At 42.0% G+C, this 22603-nt stretch overlaps 1 protein-coding gene across 1 annotated transcript; it reads right to left on the bottom strand.

The window, feature by feature from the left end:
* Nucleotides 1–949: 949 nt before the first annotated feature.
* e2f7 (E2F transcription factor 7) lies at nucleotides 950–15504 on the bottom strand. The gene is made up of 13 exons (XM_076296785.1): nucleotides 15416–15504; nucleotides 14563–14655; nucleotides 14090–14395; nucleotides 13597–13759; nucleotides 12914–13153; nucleotides 11030–11188; nucleotides 10661–10798; nucleotides 10160–10342; nucleotides 9645–9729; nucleotides 6005–6344; nucleotides 4458–4617; nucleotides 3628–4016; nucleotides 950–2696 (listed from the first exon to the last, which is right to left on the bottom strand). The coding sequence occupies exons 2-13, from the start codon at nucleotides 14653–14655 to the stop codon at nucleotides 2544–2546; spliced, it is 2409 nt and encodes an 802-aa protein (XP_076152900.1). The 5' UTR covers nucleotides 15416–15504; the 3' UTR covers nucleotides 950–2543.
* Between the last annotated feature and the right edge of the window lie 7099 nt (nucleotides 15505–22603).

Genomic DNA, 22603 nt, shown 5'->3' with positions numbered 1-22603 from the left:
CTACACTACTGTTCCCAAAGGTTTGGAATCAAATAAAAAAAAATTTTTTTAAAGACATTTGTGAAAATTGTATGGACATTAAGTAATTTTATGAAATTAACAAAGTTAGACACAACTTATTTTGAATGACATATCTACATAGGAATTAAATAACTAGGACAATTTCATTGGACAAAGTATATATCCTTACTTATACACCTACTTTTTCAATATAGTACAGAAAAACAGCTCATAAGTTTTATTACCTTTATTACACTAAATTGTAGGTTAGTCATCAAGAGCAATGACAGTATATTGGTGTGACTGCCCATAGCTATCTGGGTCCATTTCCTTTGCTTTGCTCTTAGGTACTGACACCTACTGGACATTGTTTAGCAATGCAGAAGCCCAATTTGAAACTTTAGAATTGAAATTTGCTAATTCACTCACATTGTACATATAGGCCGATACTGTATGCAAAATGTATGAATTGATTAATTAGCTTAATTATACCATCATATTTGCATACTTATACACTACCATTCAAAAGTTTGCTGTCACTTAGATATTTCCATTCCACTCAATTATAGACAGAATACCAGGTGAGATCAGTTGCATTGTTTTTTAATCACGGCAGCAGTTTTCAGATTACATTATGTGCTTACATAACTGCAAAAGGGTTCTCCAATGTTTTCTCAGTTAGCCTTTTAAAATGATATCAGAGATTAGTAAACAGAATGTTCCTTTGGAACATTGAATGAATGGTTGCTGATAATGGGCAATGTAGATATTGCATTAAAGATCAGCCATTTCTTTCTACAAGAGTCAAAAATTTCTAAGTGACCCCAAACTTTTGAACGGCAGTGTATATATGTTTAACCATTGTTTATTAAAATTGAAACCTATCAAAAAAGACACATAATGACCAGCCATGTAATTTAACAGTTTTATTAAAAAGTTTGCTGTGTAATATGACACCAGTTTGGTCCATGACTGTTATAAGGGCTCTTCTAAAAGGAACACTGTGGTGAATGGATGTACATATGACCTAGGCAGGAGCAGATGGAGGGGTATAAACTAACAGTGCAATGGAAGTTTTAAAAAGCAGCATTAAATTAACATACAGCCATGTTGAAGCATCAACATATCGACAAGAGTACACAAACATTAATAATTACAAAAACTACAAAACATAAGGCTAGGTAAAAAAAAGTATCCACAGTTCAAGTTATGGATTGTTTCACATTTTTTGTGAACACAATCATCCTATATGCACCAAACCTCCTGCAACTCAAAAGCACAAGCACCAGGACAGAGATATTTGGCACATTTTCTTACAGTACCTAGGATAAGTGATTAGCCACCCTGGGTGCTTGCCAGGTGAAAAACATTGTCACTTCATTTCAAGTATGTTCCGACATTCACTAGTGTGGCTCTGGCTGGGGTCTGCTTGAAGAGACCGCCACGCAGTGTTTTCTAAACGTTATGCCTGGGTTCTCTAAACGTTCCTAACCTCTGAGGCTTCTTGGAACGCATTTAATGTCAGAAGTGATAACAACTGGCACAAGCTTAGCCAATGGGATGGCACAATGGCAAGTAAAGTCAATGTAGGATATGAAACCCATGTCCTATGGGATATAACCCTACAATCACACAGTAATGGGTGCATGTACAAAGATGCACAACACAACACAGGATAAAATCAAGGCACATTCTGAAAAACCTTTTGAATATTGACTTTCGCAGGACAATAACAAGGCTTTGTATTACTTTGTTTACTCTAGTGTTTGCATATTTAGAAAAATAGGACTGCATTCCTGAAATGGAAGGTTTCATCAAAACCTCGAGGTCTAATATAACACGTTATAACTAACCAGTACAGTCCTGGAAAACTCTTTAGAAACCCTAAAACCAATCTTTCTGCCATTTTGTATATCTATATTTTTTTCAAACATTACCCTGTTCAATATAAGATTCTAACACTGATAGACAGCTTTTAGCTTCGCTAAGGTACTGTTTACCTTCTGGCCTATAATGCTTTGCTTGGTTAAATGAACTGCTTTAGACCTTACTGGAACTGAACACTCTGGTTTTTTGTAAGATAATAAAACTGTGGCCTGAAATGCCATGCATATTTTCTCTTTTTCAAAATGTAGTGCTCAATTTTTCCCATTAAGAAAATATCACTTATAAATAATGTTGGGGAATAATTATTAATAATGTAACAATCTAAACAGGGGAAATGGGTCAGGTAGCCTTTTTTTTTTTTTGGTCATGCTTAGAAGCAGGGATTGAATTTGAAATGTACCCCCCACCCACACCCATGTGCAGTGACCACAAGAGGGCAGTGTGATCATCTGATATCTATGAAAGACTTTAACAAGTGAAATCCCTGCATCAGTCGTTGCAGCTGTTCAAGCCCTTTCAGCACGTCCACCCTGCTGCGTAACCACCGAAGCTGCGGTGAAGTGCCGGGAGTCCCACAGAGCACCACTTCACGCCACAACTGAGCCTGCCAGAGTGGAGGCATCTGCGTAGGGGGGTGGACGACCTCCATGTGACCTTCAGTTGGCCACTGGGTTGCCGATGTCCAGTCTCCTCTGGGCAGAGCCTCGCTTGCGTGTCTCCAAGGTGACGGGCGTGCCTCCCAGGGTGCCTGGCGTCTGGAAGAAAGACTTAGAGCCGGGGACCATGGCCTCCTTAGGGGTCAGAGGGGTCTGTGGAGAGGGAGAGAGAGATATTAGATCCTAACGCATACTTTCTAGCCAGCTCTGTCACACACAACTCACTCTCTCTCTCTCACACACACACACACTCAAAGGTCTAATATCAATCTAACCGCATTTTAATTTCCACTCAGACACTACAACCTCTACAAGCCCTCCGCCCGAAAACCCCTAAGCAGCAGCAGCTGATTAACATCCATGTTGTCATGCTTAAATCTTCATGACTCCATTTTGCAAAAGCATAAAAATAAAGAGCATAAATCTGTGGACGGGTCTGATCGATGGAAGGCGGGATGCAGGATGCCTTCGGGAGAGGGAGAGGAAGAGGAGGGCTGTGGTGATTCATGTGCGCTAATGATCGGCTCAAGTCAGCAATCCCCCTCTCTACAGATGAGCACAACTAGAATTTACTGAAGGCTGTCCAGACGAAAAAGCCTTTAAGAATTCAAAGCAGGACTGTGTATTGCTTCAATTCTATCATCCTCCATTGAAGTCAACAAGATGACATTTGCCAGCGACGTAAAAAAGTGATGGATGATTTAGCAGCGGAGAGATGTCAGCAAGTTTCACTAATGGCTTTTCCTGGACTGAATGACTCTTCTGGGAACATGAATGTATCTTTTTGTGTTTGCCTTCTGCATGGTGCACAGCATTGTAAGTAAAGTGGATGTAAGCCACATTATACTGGGCTGGGGACCTTGATGGTGCTTATTGTTATTATAGATTCTAATGAGTGCACAATGCATATTATGAAACTATCCATATTGAACAACACACATCATCAATACCACCCGATTTATAACAAAATAATACATTTATCTCCTGGTTTGACATGGACTATAGTGCTGCTATGAATAGGAATGTCTATTTTAGAGTTAGTAATTCAGTTCAGTAACATATGGAGAGAGGGAGGCTGACTCACGTGAGGTTCAGTGAGAGGCAAGCGGTCATGCTGCCTCTGTGCCGTGGCAGGGGACGCCGGGATAGCCGAGACCCCCAGGAAGGAGTGCTCCGGGGCGGACAGCGTAGTGGAGGGGGACGCCCCGGCCAAGGCGAAGGCACCTGGGCTGACCACAAAGTGCGCGGGCGACATCATGGTCGGCACGTTGAAACCGATGCCCGGCGGGTGGGCGTGCGAGTCCACGGAGCCGTTGGTGAGCAGTGCCGCCGGGTAGGAGGAGAGGGCGGAGGAGGGCACTAGCACGTAGGGCACGGCCAGAGAGGACATCGCGCCCGGGGACAGCGCCACACCGCCGGGGGACATGGCCACGCCGCCTGCAGAGTGACCCGTGGAGAGGAGGAAGTTCAGGCCTGGACACATGAGAGAGGGAGGAAGGGGATTGTGACTCATTTGTTCTCATTTCACAAAATAAAGTGAACAAATAAGTAAAGACACAAATGTTCCGAATAGAATTGTATTTTTATTACAATTATTCATCATAGTTCATTACTTACTAATAGCAGTAGAAACAATAGTTGTGGTAGTAAACTCATTGTGATCCATTACACTACACATGGTTAGGTTTGAAGAGCCGTATTTGCGTTCTATTCGTTAAACATACACCACTGACACATAAAATGCCACAAATCCTAAGGTATGGTGCTTAACATTGCATGACAACACTGTTGATTTGCAACAGTTACAAACACCAGAACATTTTGTCTACATGGTCTCTGGGACATTTCGACTGGGACCATATCAGCTGGTTTGAAAGAGCCACAGGTGATCGTTTTGCGGGGGGATGCTCCTACCTGCAGAGTTGGGAACGTAGAGGTAGTGTGATGCAGGTTGGGCCACCGCAGGGCTACGTCTCTCTCCCTCGTCCCGGGAATGGGCCTCGCTGACGGGCACGCCGAGCTGCAGGCAGTGGGTAGAAACTCTGGGGCCCTGCTGAGCACGCTCTGCTTCAGCCTGTGGAACACAACGAGAAGGAAATAAATATCCTTTAGATGATGAAGGGGAAAAGTAGTGAAGACAACTGGACTATTTGTTGATTCAAAGTGCCCTGGTATGGTCAAATGGAGACCTCTTCTGCCAAAACATTAACTTCATGTTTTTCTCCTACAAAAAAGAGCTATTACAACACTGTGCATAACACATGATGATATGCCATTAATAAACTAGGATATTTAGTAATACCGCTACAATATCCTATGACAGTTTAACAGAACTACTATAGTATGTCCCAAAGTACTATAAGACTCCTATAGTTCTTTTTCGTTAGGGTCACCACCGTTTTCTCCTCCTCATAATTTTTTAATTAATGTAGATCACTGTGTATTCATTAAAAAACATAAAGGGAAACATTTCACAGTCAATATTTCCTACTCTTCATTAAGATGTGGAGAGCCAGCAGTCACACTTCCATCACTTGTCCATTAAACATAATTGAAACAGATTGCTATGAGGGAATGTCTCAATAATCTCTAATTGAGTAGATTTCTCCTTTATAGAAATTATTAAACTGTATCCATTTCTCGAGAATATTGCCATTGAGTTTAAACTACAGCCTCTATTCATTCAAGTATTCAGTGCTTAATATTTTATGCTAATAGTCTCATTTGAGAGAAGTAGGAGGTGTCATTTATTTATTTAAGAAAGGTTTTTGTTATGAAGTAGGTTAATTTTGAACCAGAGAGGACATAACATTAAAACCATGATTTCTCTGTGACCGTGAGAGGGAACTCATGTATGACTTATGACAAGTCAACTTTATGGAGGACCAACGTTTTCATTTTCCTCGTCTAGCATGACTGAGACCGTGAAATCTCATCACTCATTTGAATGGCTATTTTCACCTTCCCAAGTTTTATAGGCTTTGCCAAGCAGAGATGGCAGCCATTACAGGAAAAGACGCCCATAGTGGGAAATGGTCCAAAATCTAGCGCTGGTGACATGAGTCCTTCAGACGTGTGTTGAAATCATGCGGTCATCATAAAGGGCAGCAACCCTGTGTGTGGCCTGACTGACAACGTCTGGAGTTTGTGCTAATTTGGGAATCGTAATGGCCGTTACCACGGGGACCTGAGGAGCTTTCCGGCAACTGCTGTTGCTTCTGAGCGAGCGTAAATGAGCAGAGGGCACTGGCATGCTAATAACACGGCTCACGATGACCTGAACGGTCACCTTGGAGACCTACAAACATGTGCTTTGTTGTGATTATAAGACACTGGCAGGGAAATCTTTCTCGCCCTGCACAGTGAAATGCAAATGCAAGTCTGTCTGTTTATCTGTGTCTGTCTGCTTGTCTCTGTCTATGGGATGAGCCTGACGCGTCAGCTCCAATCTCGTCTCTCACCTTCTGTTCTTCCTCGTGTCGCTCTCGCTTGCCTGCCGGCCTCGGCTCCGTATCCTCCTCATTCACGCTCTTCCTCTTCTCTCTGACCTCTGCCGCCCTGGGCGACGACCCCTGACCCTGACCCTCGGGGGCCGGGCCCCCGTACAGCATGAGGATGGAGGGCTGGGAGAGGCTGGGCAGGTAGGCCAGGTGGGGCTGGGGGAAGGAGGCGGTGCCGGGAGGTGCCGTGGGGACACTGTAGGCCCCCTCGGGAATGGAGATGGGAACGGCCAGCGGGGCGAGGCCTGGGGACCCCACCTGTGGACCCACTGGGGAGCGCTGACCCACTGGAGTCTGCAGACTGGGAGACACAGAGACATGCAGGGGATGAGGGAAAAAAACTAAACCTTTAATAAACAACTCACGACAAGCAGAGACAAAAACAAACTTATTATTCAAACAGACATTATTCAAACGCCAACATGAATGGAAAGCGTACATACAGCGGGGAAAATAAGTATTGAACACGTCAACATTTTTTTCAGTAAGTATACTTCCAATGAGGCTATTTGCATGAAATTTTCACCAGACATTAGTATTAACTCAGATAATCCACCCATATAAAAAAATCCAAACATTAAAGTCCATAGGTAGAGTTATGTGCAATAAAGTGGAATGACACAGGAAAAAAGTATTGAACACGCCTGCTAAAATTTCTTAAATACTTTGTGGAAAAGCCTTTATTCGTAATGACAGCTTCAAGGTATTTCCTGTATGATGAAACTAATCAGTCAGAGTATTCTGGTGTGAGTTTGGCCCATTCTTTTAAACAGATAGTCCTTTAATATTGAAGATTTCAGGGGTCCCTCTTGTAAATCCTGATATTTAGTTAACTTCCAAAACTGTTCAATTGAATTGAAGTCAGGGCCTTGATTTCCTTTCTCTGAAACCAATTGAGAGTTTCCTTTGCTGAATGGTTAGGATCATTGTCCTGCTGGAAGGTCTAGCCATGTCTCATCCTCATCATCCTGGTGGATGTAAAGATTCTCCCAGAAAAAAATGACTCCATTCATCATTCCTTCAACTGTATGAAGTCTGCTAGTACCATGAAATGAAAAACAGCCCACACCATGATGCCACCATCTCCAAACCTCACTGTTGGTAGGGTATTTTTAGGGTGATGCACAGTGCCATTTCTCCTCCAAATATGGTGTGTAGTATGACATCCGAAAAGTTACATTTTTAACCAGAATACATTCTCTCAGTATTTCATAGGATTGTTCAAATGTTGTGTAGCAAACTTTCAACGAGCTTCGACATGTTTTTCTTCAGCAATAGAATCATGCTGGATGAGCGTGCATAGAGGCCATGCCGGTGGAGTGCATTACCTATGATTTTCTCTGTAACAATTGTACCTGCTGCCTCCAAATCTTTCTGGAGCTTTCTCGGAGTGGTCCTTGGCTCTTGGGCTACTCTTCTGACTATCCTTCTGACTTCCTGGTCAGAAATCATGCAAGGAGATCCTGTGCATGGCCAGTTGATGATGTAGTGATGTTCCTTCCACTTGCAAATAATGGCTCCAATACTGCTTGCTGGATGATTCTGAAGTTTTGAAGTGCATCTGTAACCAGTTCCATTGATATGTTTGGCAACAATAAGGTTGCAAAGATCTTGGGAGAGCTCTTTGCTTTTACCCATCATGAAATGTTTCTTGTGTGACACCTTGTTAACAAAAAACCTTTTTATAGCCCACCAGTATGTACTAACCCAGCTTATATCAATTTGCACAGATAGGAGGGATAATTTCTCTAACTACTTATAGATTCCAGTTTGTTCCTTGCCATTCCTTGCGTTTGTGTACTGCTTTATCTTAGCGTGTTCAATACTTTTTCCCTGTGCCATTCCACTTTTTTACTCATAACACTACTTTTAGACATTAATGTTTGGATTTTTATATATGTGTGGATTACCTAAGTTAATACTAATGTCCGGTGAAAATTTCATGCGAATAGCCTCACTGGAAGTATACTTACTGAAAAAAATGTTGACGTGTTCAATACTTATTTTCCCCGCTGTAAATGAACAACAGAAATACCCATGTTTAAAAAGGAACCTGTATCATTAAAGCACAAATTTGAAAAATACAAACATATCTGAACACATTATTTTCCAATACATGAAAACAGACTCAACTCAGCATTTCACTTTTTTATCTGTGCAGTGATACATGAAACCCTTGGATCCCTCTGCCTTCTTTGTGTACTATCAATAGTACAGCATTATAACCCAACCATTTCCATTTTGGATTTATAACAGACACCCACCATTTAACCCATCTGCATCAAATGATATGTGCGTTAAAAGTGTATCTGTAGATGCACACATGCTGACATTTTGTTTGGAGTCTGAAAACCACTCTCTCATGTTTACTAGAAAGCGCTTTTGGCCGGAGAGCGGATTTTCCTAGTCGTAGTAACGTGAGCTGTGTGAGCGCTGTGCACAAGAGCAACCTCAGCAGTTAGGGGAGATGCTGTGGTTTGGCCTCCACTGCAACACACACACACACACACACACACTCGCGCGCACGCATACGCACACGCGCACACACACGCACACAAACGCTCGTAGAGAGTAAAACATAACCAACCCACTGCCCAACCCATTCATGCGCTCTTTCCTGCCAACGTGCGTAAATACTTCGCCAAAGACCCCTCTCGCCAAGGCCAAGGTACATAAACGCTTAAGAGCTAAATGACTACGTTCTGGCTGAATGTTGAAATGACTCGCATACGCCAGGGGCAAATCGCCCAAAACCGAGGCAGTTTGGGTTACACACTTCTTCGTAACCGGGGCCCGTTAAAAGTACACTTGGCCTTGTGGGATGTGGGCAGCGCTTAGTGTGCGACCTTCTTCTTAGCGGTGAAGTCCCGGAGCGGGCCTTGCGAGACCAGAGCCTCTCTCCCACAGCCGTTTCCTCTCGTCAGCACGGCCCTGCTTCCATCTCCATTTCCCATGGAGGATGAGACAATGTGAGGGTGATTACTTTCTCATCGCAAATCTAACGGGACTGCTATCGATTATTAACCCTGCAAACTGAGGCTCAGTGTCATTGTTCAATTGGGCAACTGGTTAATAGTTTAATGGTGGAGCATTGAGACAAACGTTCCAGGCAAACGTCTGATAAAATGTCATTGTTATCTTGAATTTTCTTCAAAGATGAATCAATAATACGGCCACGGAGGCCCGTATGCTATTTAAGAACGTAAGAGACAACGCCTGCGCTAAACAGCATGAAAAGGAAGCTGCTGCCATTATACTTCCTCTTTGAACTGGTGGAAAATGTGCCATTGGCTAACAGAAGCATGCTGCAGTTGCGGTAAAATGCTACATGGCTTTTTGTGTAATACGCTGGACGGACACACACACACACACACACACACACACACACACACACACACACACACTGGCCTTTGCACTTCCAGTTCCTGCAGGCACAAGCATCTAGGAACAATGTTTCCGTATGTCATGCAGTGTGGCCCTGTCCTTCTGAAGAGGACAGCACACCGTATGTTTTCACAAACCAACCGTCTGTGGGACTCACACACACACACACACACACACACACACACACACACACACACACACACACACACTCACTCACCCAGTGGGCTCTCCGAACTGAAGACGGCACGCGGCGCTGCTGCTCCCCAGCTTTCTGGAAAAATCCAGGGGTTCGACCCGATGACCTGCACACAGGGGAACCGCAAGAGTCGATCATTTCAAGTGATCTAAACCATGTGGAGCACTGGACGAGATAAGAGCCAGGAATGTGTGGTGACACAGAGGAGTCAGACTGTGGGAACTGTGGAGGCCAAACATAGAATACTACCACACGGACAAATTAAACTCATAAGTCAAAGTTATTAAACATCTCGACGTTGTTTTTGATGTGCTGCAAAGCTGTTGCCAAGTGTGTGTGTGTGCATGTGTGTGTGTGAGTCAGAAAGTAACCACATTTTCCATTCTGTTGAGAATGAGCAATATCTGCTTCTGGCCTGAACTCATGTTTTTGTATAGCGTGTGTGTTTTTTGTAGTATGTGTTACATAGTTATATACTTATGTCTGTGTGTGTTCAGTGCTGTGTGTGTGTCTGTGTGTGTGTGTGTCTGTCATACCTGAGTTATCACTGTTTGGTGTGCTGGGCGCTGAGCTTGTGAGTCTGAGGTTGGCAGCGGAGGTGGGCACCACCTGGAAGGAGGCGTGGCGTGTAAATTTCTCCCTTCTGCCCGCTGGCACCGTGAGATGGGCTTCAGCATTGACCTGAGGCAAGGGGATGCCACTGACCGCCACGGAATCCTCTGTAGACCAACCAGAGATACACCTCAGTTAGCCAATCACACTTCCTCAAAAATAAAAGAACCAATCAACCTGGCGAGAAATAGTAAGGCCCAAAGCAATGGAGTAGTGGAAATGTTTACATATACTAAAATTATACGACATAAATGTATCTAGTTATGTTGACACATTAAAACTATTACTTTCTCCATTATTACCTCAGTCCAAACTACATGACATGACTACCGGCGCTGCACGATTAATTAGGTACTAATCATGCATGCACTCAACAACAAGAGAAGTATGGCATTAACTCAGGTCAACTGATGTGCGTGTGTTACCGGTGCTGGTGTGGAAGTCGGCGGGGCCGATCCACTTGAAGGCGGGCTTCCTGCCCTTCTCCTCCCTCACGTGGACCTTCTTGATGAGGGACAGGCTCGTCAGGACGTTGGCTATGTCATACAGACGTCGTACCTTAGCTGCCGAGACCAGACAGACAGAGAGAGTCAACTTAAACATCAATAGTGCCACGCGATGGTCATCCCATTGTGTGTGTCTGTCTGTATATGGTAGTATTCTGCTAGAATGCGGATCAATATGGCTGCAGTTTAAGAGAAGTAGTGTAATAACAAAAACAGTAACTTAGCGGGTCAGTTTCTGTGTGTGTCTGTGTCTCTGTCAGTGTGTGATTGTGCGAACTAGGAGCTCACTTTTGTATTTGCTGTGATTGGCAGCGTCCTGGCTCTCCTCGATGAGGATCTTGGCAGCCATGTCCAAGGTCACCGTGAGGGTTTTGGACACCAGGAAGAGCATGACAAACTTCTGGCTCATGATGCGCAGGGACTTGTCTTTCCTCCTGCAAGCCGTGGCTGAGGGATGGGACGAGAGAAGAAAACACTGCGCGTCAAGAAGACTCTTCACTTTCAATTATGACAACATTTTAACAGAGAGAAAATGGATACTTCCTCCATGGATGTTACAACAAAAGGAGCAAAGAATGTAATATTAAAACAAAATTGATTGAGTAACTAATCATCTAATAAATCAATTAAAGGGATATTCCACCATTTGGGGAATTACACTCATTTTCCACCTCCCCTTGAGTTAAACAAATGGTGGAATATCCCTTTAACTAGGTATATTTAGTATGCTCAGGTGGAGGGAGGATATTAGATACTTTTGTCAGAGAATGAGATCAATGCATAGTTTGACAGTTTTGTCCAACAAATCATCCACACCCAAATCACAAGATGTCGTCTCTTGACAGATTCTCCAATTTTCCACTCCTAATGCTAACAGGGCGCCAGGGCTTGCAAATGTAGAAACCATGACTACCATCAACAAACCTTAAGTGGAGTGGCATCCTCACAGCACATCGATAAGACTTCCAAACGTGAACTAAAGCTGTCTTTTCAGACTAGCAGGATCTAAGCAAGACGTTGGCAAGACTCCACCAAAGAACATCAACTGAAACAGTGGAAATGATATCCATTGCTGTCTAGCCATTAACAGTAAAAACTGTTGATTGTCCTGATGTGTCTGAGCACATTTGTATGCTGTTTGTATGCCCTGAGGATGGTTGTCTGACCGAAAGGCAAATAAACTTGCAAAGGATTTAAGTGTGCAGACAGTTAATTTTGAGATTTTCAGTTTTTGTTTGTCTGGCTCCTTTTTGATCGTGAGTGCTGTGTAGCTCCTCCATAGCCATTAACAGTAAAAACTGTGTATTCGGAATGCTCTCGTTCTGCTCTGCAGAGGTAGGTACGCAGAAAATAAGATAACGGCTAAAGTAGTTTGATTTAATCACTAAAATCCCATCAAGTCTTTTGGGATGCTTCTACCCCCTCAACCCTCACCCCACTCCTCATTCCACAGCACACAGAGCATCAACTGAAACAGTAGAAATGATATCCACTATTGTTAAACCATTACCTTATAATAACAGATAATACTGCATAATCTGCTTCCTCATTATCCTCTGTTAATCAGTCAAATCCTGTCAAGACTTTTAGGACGCTGCGGGACCCAACCCCCCCCCCCCCCACCCAAGCACTCTTTGCTCCACAGCACACAGTATTGGCCGTTTCTAATTAGCCACTCAGCTGGGCTACACATACACATACCTTGCTACCATGGCGACAATGCAGGCACTGTGTTTAGGTCTACTGCTTGTGTGCAGTGGGGATTATTTACCTTAAGCCGGAAGTATTGATTCTGGCCACCAGTGAGGGACACATTGTTACCTGTGTGGAGTGTCTTGTTGAGGCCCTGGACACTAAACTGTGATGTATTAGTGGTTTTGATGGGGACGCTATTAATAGCCCAGTAACGCAGCAGAAACAATACACACCGCTGAACACTAACCAAACGATAACTTGACACTACCTTTTCTAACCTTAACTGACGACTCACTTTCCGTTCCCATGGTGAAATGATTGATAGACAAAACAGTTATCCATCAAAAACACTGATTTTGCCTCATTCAACTTTCCCAGACTCCCTCCATCTCCACTTATCTCCCTCTCTTTTCTGCCTTCATCTGCAGAAACCCCCACCATTCCTCCTTTTTCCCCTCCTCCTCTTCCTTCTCTTACCGTAAGTGCCATCTCCCTCCTCGCTCCGCTGCGTGGCCCCTCCACGCGCCGCCGTGGCTGCAGTCGTCTGCTCCATCTGGAGGTGGTAGCGCTGGCGTCGCCCTTCCTGCTGCAGTTCCTGCAGGGTCTGGCTGAGGCGTGGCCGTCCGTGCCACACGTACTGGTTCTTGGCCATGCGGCTCACCAGCATCAGCGACTCCAGCACGTTCACGATGTCGTAGATGCGCCGGCGCTCAACACCTGTACCACAAAGGCTATCAGTTATTTACATGTATATGTTATTATAATGCTATTAAATTGGCACAACTATACTTTCGTTTTTACAATGATTGAGGCATGGACATTACATATCATTATTAATATCACAAAAACTAACACCGACCAAAAACCTACAGACCAGGGTAATGAGTCTTGACCGGTTTCAGGCCTCGCTATGTCAGATATTACTATGGAGGACACAATTATGCACCAAAAATCACAAAACAACATCCACAAAAATTCAATTTCACAATCTAATCAAGTCCCCTGAAGCAAGCATCAGCTCTATTACCGTGTTCGGGGTTGATTGCGGATTTGTAGGATCCAATTATGAGCTGGCACAGGCCATGTTTCTGGAGTGGGGTGTGTGTTTGGGGTGGGGGTGGGTTGCTGCGCAGATTAATTAATCAGTGGCATGGTCTTACCCAGGCTCGTGGCCACCTCGTCCAGAGAGATACTGATGGTCTCGGAGGATGCTGGGTAATCAGGGTAGAGGGCCAGGAACTTCTGGCACAGCAGACCCAAGCTCTTCTGCTTCCGGCTGGGCCGCTTCTCAAATTCATCCCCACAGTCTTCCACCACATCAAACTATGCGTGTTTGTGTGTGTGTGTGTGTGAGAGAGAGAGAGAGAGAGAGAGAGAGAGCTTTTCATACATATGTTTTCATACATACAAAAACATTTCAACACAATTCTAAACTACACACTGCCACCATTTTGTACATTCTCTTATTTTCTGATGAAACTAACTGATGTGTCTCATACATCAGGGAAACAAATATGTATTATTCCTTGTCTGAATAAAACATCTTCGCAGTGATGACTTAAGAACTGGTAGTAAGGATTACAGAGGGGTTCAGTTGTGATTGAGGTCCAACAAGCTTGAGAGTCTCTGAATGCAAAGGTGTCACTACTGTACCTGGCAGGAGTCATCCAATTCTGCATCTTCTTCCTCTTCCTCCACTACCACCAGTTTTTCTTCATTCTCAATGGGTCGGAAGAGGATTTTCTTGATCTCTCGGTCCCTGATGTCTGGGCTAGCCGCACTGATCAACATCTTCAGGTTGGCTGTGGGGGTCCAGGGGTCTGGGTGGACTCTGTCAGGATGCTTTATGGGGGTGATGTGAATGAACTCAGAGGCTTGTGCCTTCTTGCCGTTAGTAGATGTGGATGTGGCGTCACTTTTGTGAGGGGTCACTTTCCTTCTTTCTAGCCTCACATTCTCCTAAAAAGATACATTGATGTGAGGGGGGAAGTACACATTGGCAAATGTTGTATTTTTTCTCATAAGGAACAAATGCCTCACAGCTATTGTTACAAGAGTACATCAGATAAATCAACAGGTCATTGTCAGTCAAAGCCACACCTATGGCTGAATAGGAAGGTACTTGCCTTCTGATCATTTTTGCCAACGTCGTCCTCAATAGCTGTTCTGACTTTACGCGGACTTATCAGGTCCCTTAAAGTCAGACAATCACTTTCCATCTGTATAAACAAGAACAATAAGAAAAACCTTGTTAGTATTTCAATGAACTAAACGGCAGTCAATGGAGAGGTTCAGATTAATGTTGAGCCAAAACTGACGATTTTGGAAAAATTGTACAAATGCAGTTTTAATAAACTTGTGGTGCAGCCATTGTAACAAGGAAACGTGTCTAGATTCAAATAATGTTATTTCTCAAAGATTACGCCCTTGTCGAACATAAGGGGTAAGTAAATTTTGGCGCAAATAATGTTAGGTGAGGTTGCATTACCTAGCTGGCTAGCTGTGGAACTGTGCTTGTCTGAGCAACCACGTTAATTCCCTTTTCATCATAAACGTAGACAGATAATCAGACAATAATCGTTTTGTATAATGGTTCAATGTTAACACTCGAAGAATCATTACATGGCTCAGTAATGACAATGTAACTAGCAGTGTAACTTTTAGCAATCAGGCTAGGAAGCTAACAAGGTACCCAGCTAATGTCCAAAAAGATTACTTCAATTGTCAGCAAGTATTATTCAGTAATGGTATGTTTCACGCATACATAGGCAAAACAACAGAAAAACACTGTAACTTTAAAGATCAGAATGTCTCTATACTTATGTGGCCAGTGTTCAACTAAGCACTGACTTAAGTTAACACTAAGTTAGCTGGTTAACCTGACCTATCGCCCGAGTAGCCACAGGCAGATATCTAGCAGCTATAACGTTAACGTTATATCGGGATACATTAGCCATCAAGAATACTCAGGTTACTTACCTTCGCCGTTTTTATTTTCCTTATTATAAATTACGCGATAACTACTGTTACCCCTGTGCTTCCTCAACAAGACATACTTTCTCTCAGATACTCCTGTATGACTGACCACTCTTGAAGTTGCATTGCTGATCAGAACACCCGCTCAAGCTTGTTTTCTGGCGCTCTGAATCTCGTTCCTCAATCTGACCAATCGCCATCAAGCTTTGGTGTTGAGGCTCCCCTTTCTTATCTCTCGACCAATCAGCATGTCGTTCTAACCACGCCTCCTGGGATTTGTTGGCGCGGCAGTCGGCGCGGTCTGCTGCACACCCTGATGTGTTCTCTGGTGTGGACTAGCTGCGGCGAGCACCTAGAAACCTAATTAATAAAGCCAATCACTACAGCTTTTGTTGTCAGGGGTAGACCACATACCCACTACAACTCTGTATAATTAACCCGAGCAGAAGGAACACAGATGGAGGTGCGAAGATAAATGACAGAGGGGCTCTTTTTGGCGCTTACACCGCGGGAAAAACTGTAATTTGAGGTGTAACCGGGGAGTCTAGGACCCGCCCCGAAGGCTATCCCCGAAACCTTGTTACATAATCGCCTGTAGACTAGTCTGGTCTGTAGCCTCTGCTATTTGAAGAAATTGCCGCGCGTTCAGTGAAATTAGCCTAGTAGGCCTATGTCAGATGTGTCGAAGAAAAAATATGTTTGTTTTTAAACTAGGCTACCGCCGTTTATAAATTCTCAAATGCATTCGCATGAAAGGTTGAAGTAGTTCAAAATAATGACTAGGCCTATGGAAAAGATTCAGTTGTTTATAAAGGATTCAAAGTGTTTCCATAATATAGAAAACCAACACAACAGGAAAACATTGTCATAGATGCCTGTTTTACATCTCTTGTTGACATAATAGATGGAGAAGTACACATTGGCATGTCCACAGACACGTCCCACCTGATCACAAGCAGGTCGAATTACTGAGAGATTTAAAGTGATGAGTGGTGAACTGCATAAAAATGTTGCAGCCCCAGCCAAAAATGCTATCCTGTAGCCCTAAATCTGTAACTTAATTTCAATCCCTCCTCTTTAAACTGTATGTGAGGTAGTATGAAATTTACATTATTAAACTTCTGTTGCATGTTCAGGCAGATTCGAGTCACTCCATCCAGGCAAGAGTGATGATATAATTTTCTAAATGGCTAGTTGCACAACCTTTAACTGTTCTGTTTAGTTCAAGTATAGAAATGTGTTCACTATTTACCTGATGTAAAAGTGCACGTGAATGAAAAGTTAAAAGCTCTTTAAGTCAAAGATTATATTGCATGTTATCAACATTTTACAGTACAAACTTTGTTTATGAACAAATAATGCAAGTTAGGTATTCTTAGACATGTTAAGGACTAGACTTTTATTACATTCAGACCTGCAGTTAAAATATATCCGCAAAATAGCTTGTCAAGATAAGAAAATTGAAAAAATAAGGTTGTTGGAGCTTCATTGCTGGACACACCCAATCAATCATTAAGGTCACAAAAGTTGTAAACTCATGGCTGCCTTTCCCTCTCTTCTCTCTTCATTTGGAACACCTGGTTATTCTGTTGGTTCCATGTCATGGTAACATTCTGCTCGGGGGTCTGATTGGATAGCTCATGATGAATCTAAAACACAAATCAAAATAATCATATTATTCATAAATGCAGATTTTTTCCACCATGAACATTTTGAAATGTTGGAAGATTATACCTGCTGCAGGATGGCTTGATGAAGAGAGGGATTATCTTCAAGGTTGTAAAGACTTTTCACTGTGATCTTGACTGCAAGTCTTTTTTTCTTCACAATATCTGTGGGGAGAGGGATAAAGTGTGTTTTTAAACTTGAAATGAGTAAAATAGTAAAATGGGTCAAGAACTGGAATGTTGTCTGTGGATATTGAACTTCACTCACCTTTGCAATAGAAAGGTTTATGCTCATTGCAGTCACCATACACCAGATTTTCCAAACTCTCATTTAGAAATACGCATTTAGGATCATTTCCGGAGTCCCCTGTAATTGTGTCATTTGGTAAGGTGAATATACTGCCATCTGACCACCGCCATCTGTTGTGAAGTCCAATCCACACTGTTTGGTCACCAGCCAGATCAGCCAACTTAGTCATGTCAGTTTCACTCCTGATATTTGCCAGGTCTAGGTAGTTTTCTCTGCAGTATTTCAGGGCTTTGGTCCAATCCATCATCCTCTGAATTAAGAAGTAGCTAAATTCTGAGAAAAGACAATGGCATTTGAATGCACTAGAGAATCTGTTTGATTGTTGGTACAGAATAATCAGTGATGCACTGTATATGGGCGTGCAATCGTTATTTTCAGTACAGTATCAGTATATAATAGGTCTATGTTTTTAACTTACCTGCATTTTGGCAAACAAAGTGAAATGCATAGCTGCATATTGTTTGTATCCACTTGCCACTTACAAATGTAGCACACTGATTTTTCGTGCCTGCTGGTCTACTTGTCCATTTCTCAAATGTGCCATTTTCATAGCTGTCTTCCATGGTCCAGGACCAATTGAATTTTACATGGTGCAGCCCAATCCAGCCTTTTCTAACAGGGGTTCCTGTGACTTCATGGAGGAGTTTCTCTTGTTCATTATCGTGCACAGAAGCCAAATCTGAGTAGTTGGATCGGCAATAAGCTTTGGCTCCATCCCAGGTCAGCGGAAGATTCACATAGTGGTACTCACGAATGATACTGCAGTCAAGTGCGCAGAAACCTGTAAACATTTGTTTTTTGTGAAATTGAAGAATTATCTGTGAGATATTTGTAATTAAGATATTGATATTGAAGTGAGTTATGGAGTTGCACATAAGACTCCCAAATTACATCAAGTACTTCCACATCACAAAAGCATGATTCCACAATATATATTTATTTCCTTAGAGTTGTTTAAAGACCTTACCTGTCAGAAGAATTATGTGCCATAAATCCATTTCTGGTATGCAACATATAGATATATGTACGACCGGCTGTCTGCTTGTTTGACTGAAATAGGCCCCTCATAAAAAAACAAGAACATCACATAAGTCCTCAGACTGAAGTGAAATATCGATGCCCTGTCGCTTCATTTATTTCAAGTCATCATCGGGCCTGGGTAGAAGAGACTGCTTGGCTATTTTGCATTTTTGAGGAAACATTTTCATGTTCTTATCAAAGCAAAAACTTGTTTGAATCTCAGAGGTCCAGTTTAATGCAGGAAGCAACTAGCAGTCACGCACACACACACACACACACACACACACACACACACACTGCCCAAATTTTATTCATTTGGAAAAGGTCAGCACCATCAAAGAAGTCAAATCCAGCAGATACTGCTAAATAAACTGAAGACATTGTTGATAGAGAGGATGCAAAATGCCCTTCACTGCAAATCAGATTACTTTCTGTGTTGTGAAATCCTTTGTATAGACGACACCATTTGCATATATTTTCCACACATGTGATTTGTACATCTAAAAAATGGACATGGGATGGAAGGAGCACTTTTTTTCTTAAAAGGAAATCACATGCAATTGAGTAAGATTGGACCTTTTGCTTTAATAGTGTATGGTGTGTACAGGCATATTGTATTTGGCTGAACTTGACAAAAAACATAAAAAAGTATTCATCATTGTAGAATAGCCCATAGCCTAACCTTTGACATTTTCATAATTAAATGACTGAATGAATGATCTATCTTTGTTATACACACACAAATATATTTTGTATTGCCTCCCTGGACAGATTAAAACAAGTAAAGAAACATAGACAGTGCCAGACAAGACACGGTAATGTGTGTGTGTGTGTGTGTGTGTGTGTTTCCATGTGTCTGTGTGCCTGTCACACTTTTTCATGTGGTAGTGATATGGTGGAAAAACTCGAACAAAACGTGGCCTCTTCAGTTTATTTGTGATGATGATGCATATTCAAAGGTAATCATAGACTCCCCATGATTAAAGTATAGCCTATTTCAAGACAATTTGTTACATGCTAAGAATATTTGATGATTTTTGTAAGTGCCAAAACTATTTGTATAGATATGGTATCAAGATGTTAATTATTACACAAAGGTATAACAAGAGAGGTACAGTGCAGTCACATTTCACATGCCGTGTAAATGCAGATGAAGACAACACAATGCAACTTGGTAAATGTAAATATATACCCACAGTCTGAAATGACTGATCAAAAGAGACCCTATTAAAATAAGATGACATTGGCAATTGAATTGAGAGATTGCAGAATATAGAAAATTAAACAAGGAGATTAATATTTTTAAATTGTGCTTTACAGATCTATCAGAACAGCTGTGATTTTTATAATCACTATATGCCATCTCATATCATAAGTTGCTTGAAACCACACATCAAATCCTTCCAATTTTGGTCAGTGAAACCAATTGTGTCTTTCAGCAAAGTTTCCCAAAAGTTATATTAGCCAAATGACAATGGCTATGTGAAAAAGATGCAGTCTATTTCGATATTTCCCTCTTGGTGATAATATCCCAATAATGTTGCAGCCCAAGCCAAACTTATAAGTATAAGTATAAATACTCTTTTGATCCCTTGAGGGAAATTTGGTCTCTGCATTTATCCCAATCCGTGAATTAGTGAAACACACTCAGCACACAGTGAACACACAGTGAGGTGAAGCAAACACGAATCCCGGCGCAGTGAGCTGCCTGCAACAACAGCGGCGCTCGGGGAGCAGTGAGGGGTTAGGTGCCTTGCTCAAGGGCACTTCAGCCGTGCCTACTGGTCGGAGTTCGAACCGGCAACCCTCCGGTTACGTCCAAAGCGCTAACCAGGCCACGGCTGCCCCTTGCACCCCAGCCCTAAATTTGTAATTGATTTCTACAAGATTTCCCTCTATATGTGAAGGACATAATGGATTTACATAACCCTTGCTGTAATACACATCAGTTTACATGTGTTCAGGCAGATTTGAGTCACACCATCCAGGCAAGAGTAAAGATATAATTTTCTAAAGAGTTAGTTACACAACCTTTAACTGTTCACTGTTTACTTCAGGTGTAGAAATGTGTTCACTATTCACCTGATGTAAATATGCACATGAATGAAAAGGTAAAAGTCTCGCATTTTATTGCATGTTATCAACATTTTACAAAAGGACACATTTTGTAGATAGCGTTTCATCCCATGTCAGCGGAAGATAGTGGTACTCACAAATGACACTGCAGTCGAGTGCGCACAAACCTGTTAACATTATTTTTTGCGAAATCGAAGAATTATCTGTAAGATATTTGCAATTAAGATATTGACATTGAAGTTATTTACAACCCCCCCAAAAAAGTTGGGACGTTGTGTAAAATGTGAATAAAAATAGAATGTAATAATCTGCAAATCTTGTAAACTCATATTTAGCTGCAAAAAGGACAGAGCTAAAATTACAAATTTGACTATTTCATGGAAAATATAATGTTCATTTTGAATTTGATACCAGCAACACGTTTCAAAAAATTTTGGAAAACATGCTGGAAAAGTTGTGTAATGATAAAGAAAACAAAAGGAGGAATGTTTCACAACTAATTAGGGTAACTGGCTACATGATTATGAAAAAGAGCGTCCTGTAAGAACTGTAAAATGTATAGGCTACATCAGCTATTGGCTTACACTGTTGTCTGCTCACTTGTAGACTGAAATCAGCCCATCATAAAAAAGGAAGAACAACACATAGGTCCTCAGACTGAAGCGAAATGTCGATGCCTGGTGGTTGTCATCAGAACGAAGAGACTGCTTGGCTATTTTGCATTGCTGAGGAAACATTTTCATGTTCTTATCAAAGCAGTTTAATGCAGGAAGCAATTAAGCAACACACACACACACACACACACACACCACTTTAAATATTTCAAGGCCCAAATTTCATTCATTTGGAAAAGGTCAACACCATCAATGAAGTCAAATCCAGCAGATACTGCTAAATAAACTGAAGGCATTGTTGATAGAGAGGATGCAAAATGCCCTTCTCTGCAAATCAAATTACTTTGTGTGTTGTGAAAATCTGTTGTAGATGACACCATTTGCGTATCTTTTCTGCAAACACGATTTGTAAATGGAAAAATTGAACTTTAGATGGAAGGAGCATATTCACCTTTTTTCTTAAATGGAAATCAGTGTACATGCAATTGAGAAAGATTGGGATCTTTAGCTGTAATAGTGTATGGTGTGTAAAGGCATATTGCATATCGTATTTGGCTGAACTTGACAAAAAACACAGCAAGTAAATATGCTAGCTTAGTGTATATCTATGCCTGTGACATTCCCCTTATTAAATGAATAAACAAATTATATCTTCATTGTGCACAATGATATTTTGCATTGTCTCTCTGGATGTAGATAGATGAAAACAAACTAGATGTACTGCAGACCGGTACAAAATGTGACCGCCACCCAGTCCTACACATTCTCTCCGCAAAAATAAATCACACTTGTCAATTTGTCAGTTTGTCTCTTGCAACTTTTGTGCAGGTAAATTAGTGTGTATGTGTGCGTTTGTTTTTGTGTATATGTGTGCTTCTGTGTGTGTGTGTGTGTGTTTTCGCTTGTGAGTGTGTGTGTACACAAATATTAATTTATTGTGTGGTCCCCCATGAATGGAATTCCACAAAACTTGCCATGCATTCAGAGGATGTCATAATGATCCTACACTTCAAATTCCTTGCAGTTTTGAACCTGTCAGCCAAAGATATCAACAATTACAAAGCCTCATTTTTGCTTTTTCATTTTTAACTATGTGGCGCTATCAAATGAGTGGATATGGGATGGGTTGCCATAGCACCTGGAGACCAACATACAAAAAAGTATTGGTCATCCTAGGCCCTACGGTTCTTCAGATATTCACAGAAAACTGTGTCCGGCCATACAGGCCAGTTGGTGTACAGTCACTAAATGTACACATAAATTAATTTATTGTATGGCCCCCCATGAATGGAATTCCACGAAACTTGGCATGCAGGGCATGAAATTGGCACCCGCCCACACGCCAAATGCGGGTAACTTTTGTGTTTGTCGGGTGAAACTGTCAATCTACCTGCCACGTTGGCGGGTAGCCAATAAGACAACACTGAGCAAGGAGATGCACTGTCGGGATTGCCGTAGGAAATGTACTCTTTACTCCGCTACATTTTCAATTGCCTTTCGTTAC

Source organism: Alosa pseudoharengus, unplaced genomic scaffold (genome assembly GCF_046254945.1).
Source record: "Alosa pseudoharengus isolate Yale_2024_CS ecotype anadromous, Long Island Sound unplaced genomic scaffold, YU_APseudo_1.1 YU_APseudo_1.1_scf_20, whole genome shotgun sequence".
Taxonomy (NCBI): domain Eukaryota; kingdom Metazoa; phylum Chordata; class Actinopteri; order Clupeiformes; family Clupeidae; genus Alosa; species Alosa pseudoharengus.
This window is presented reverse-complemented; position numbering and strand designations above follow the sequence as displayed.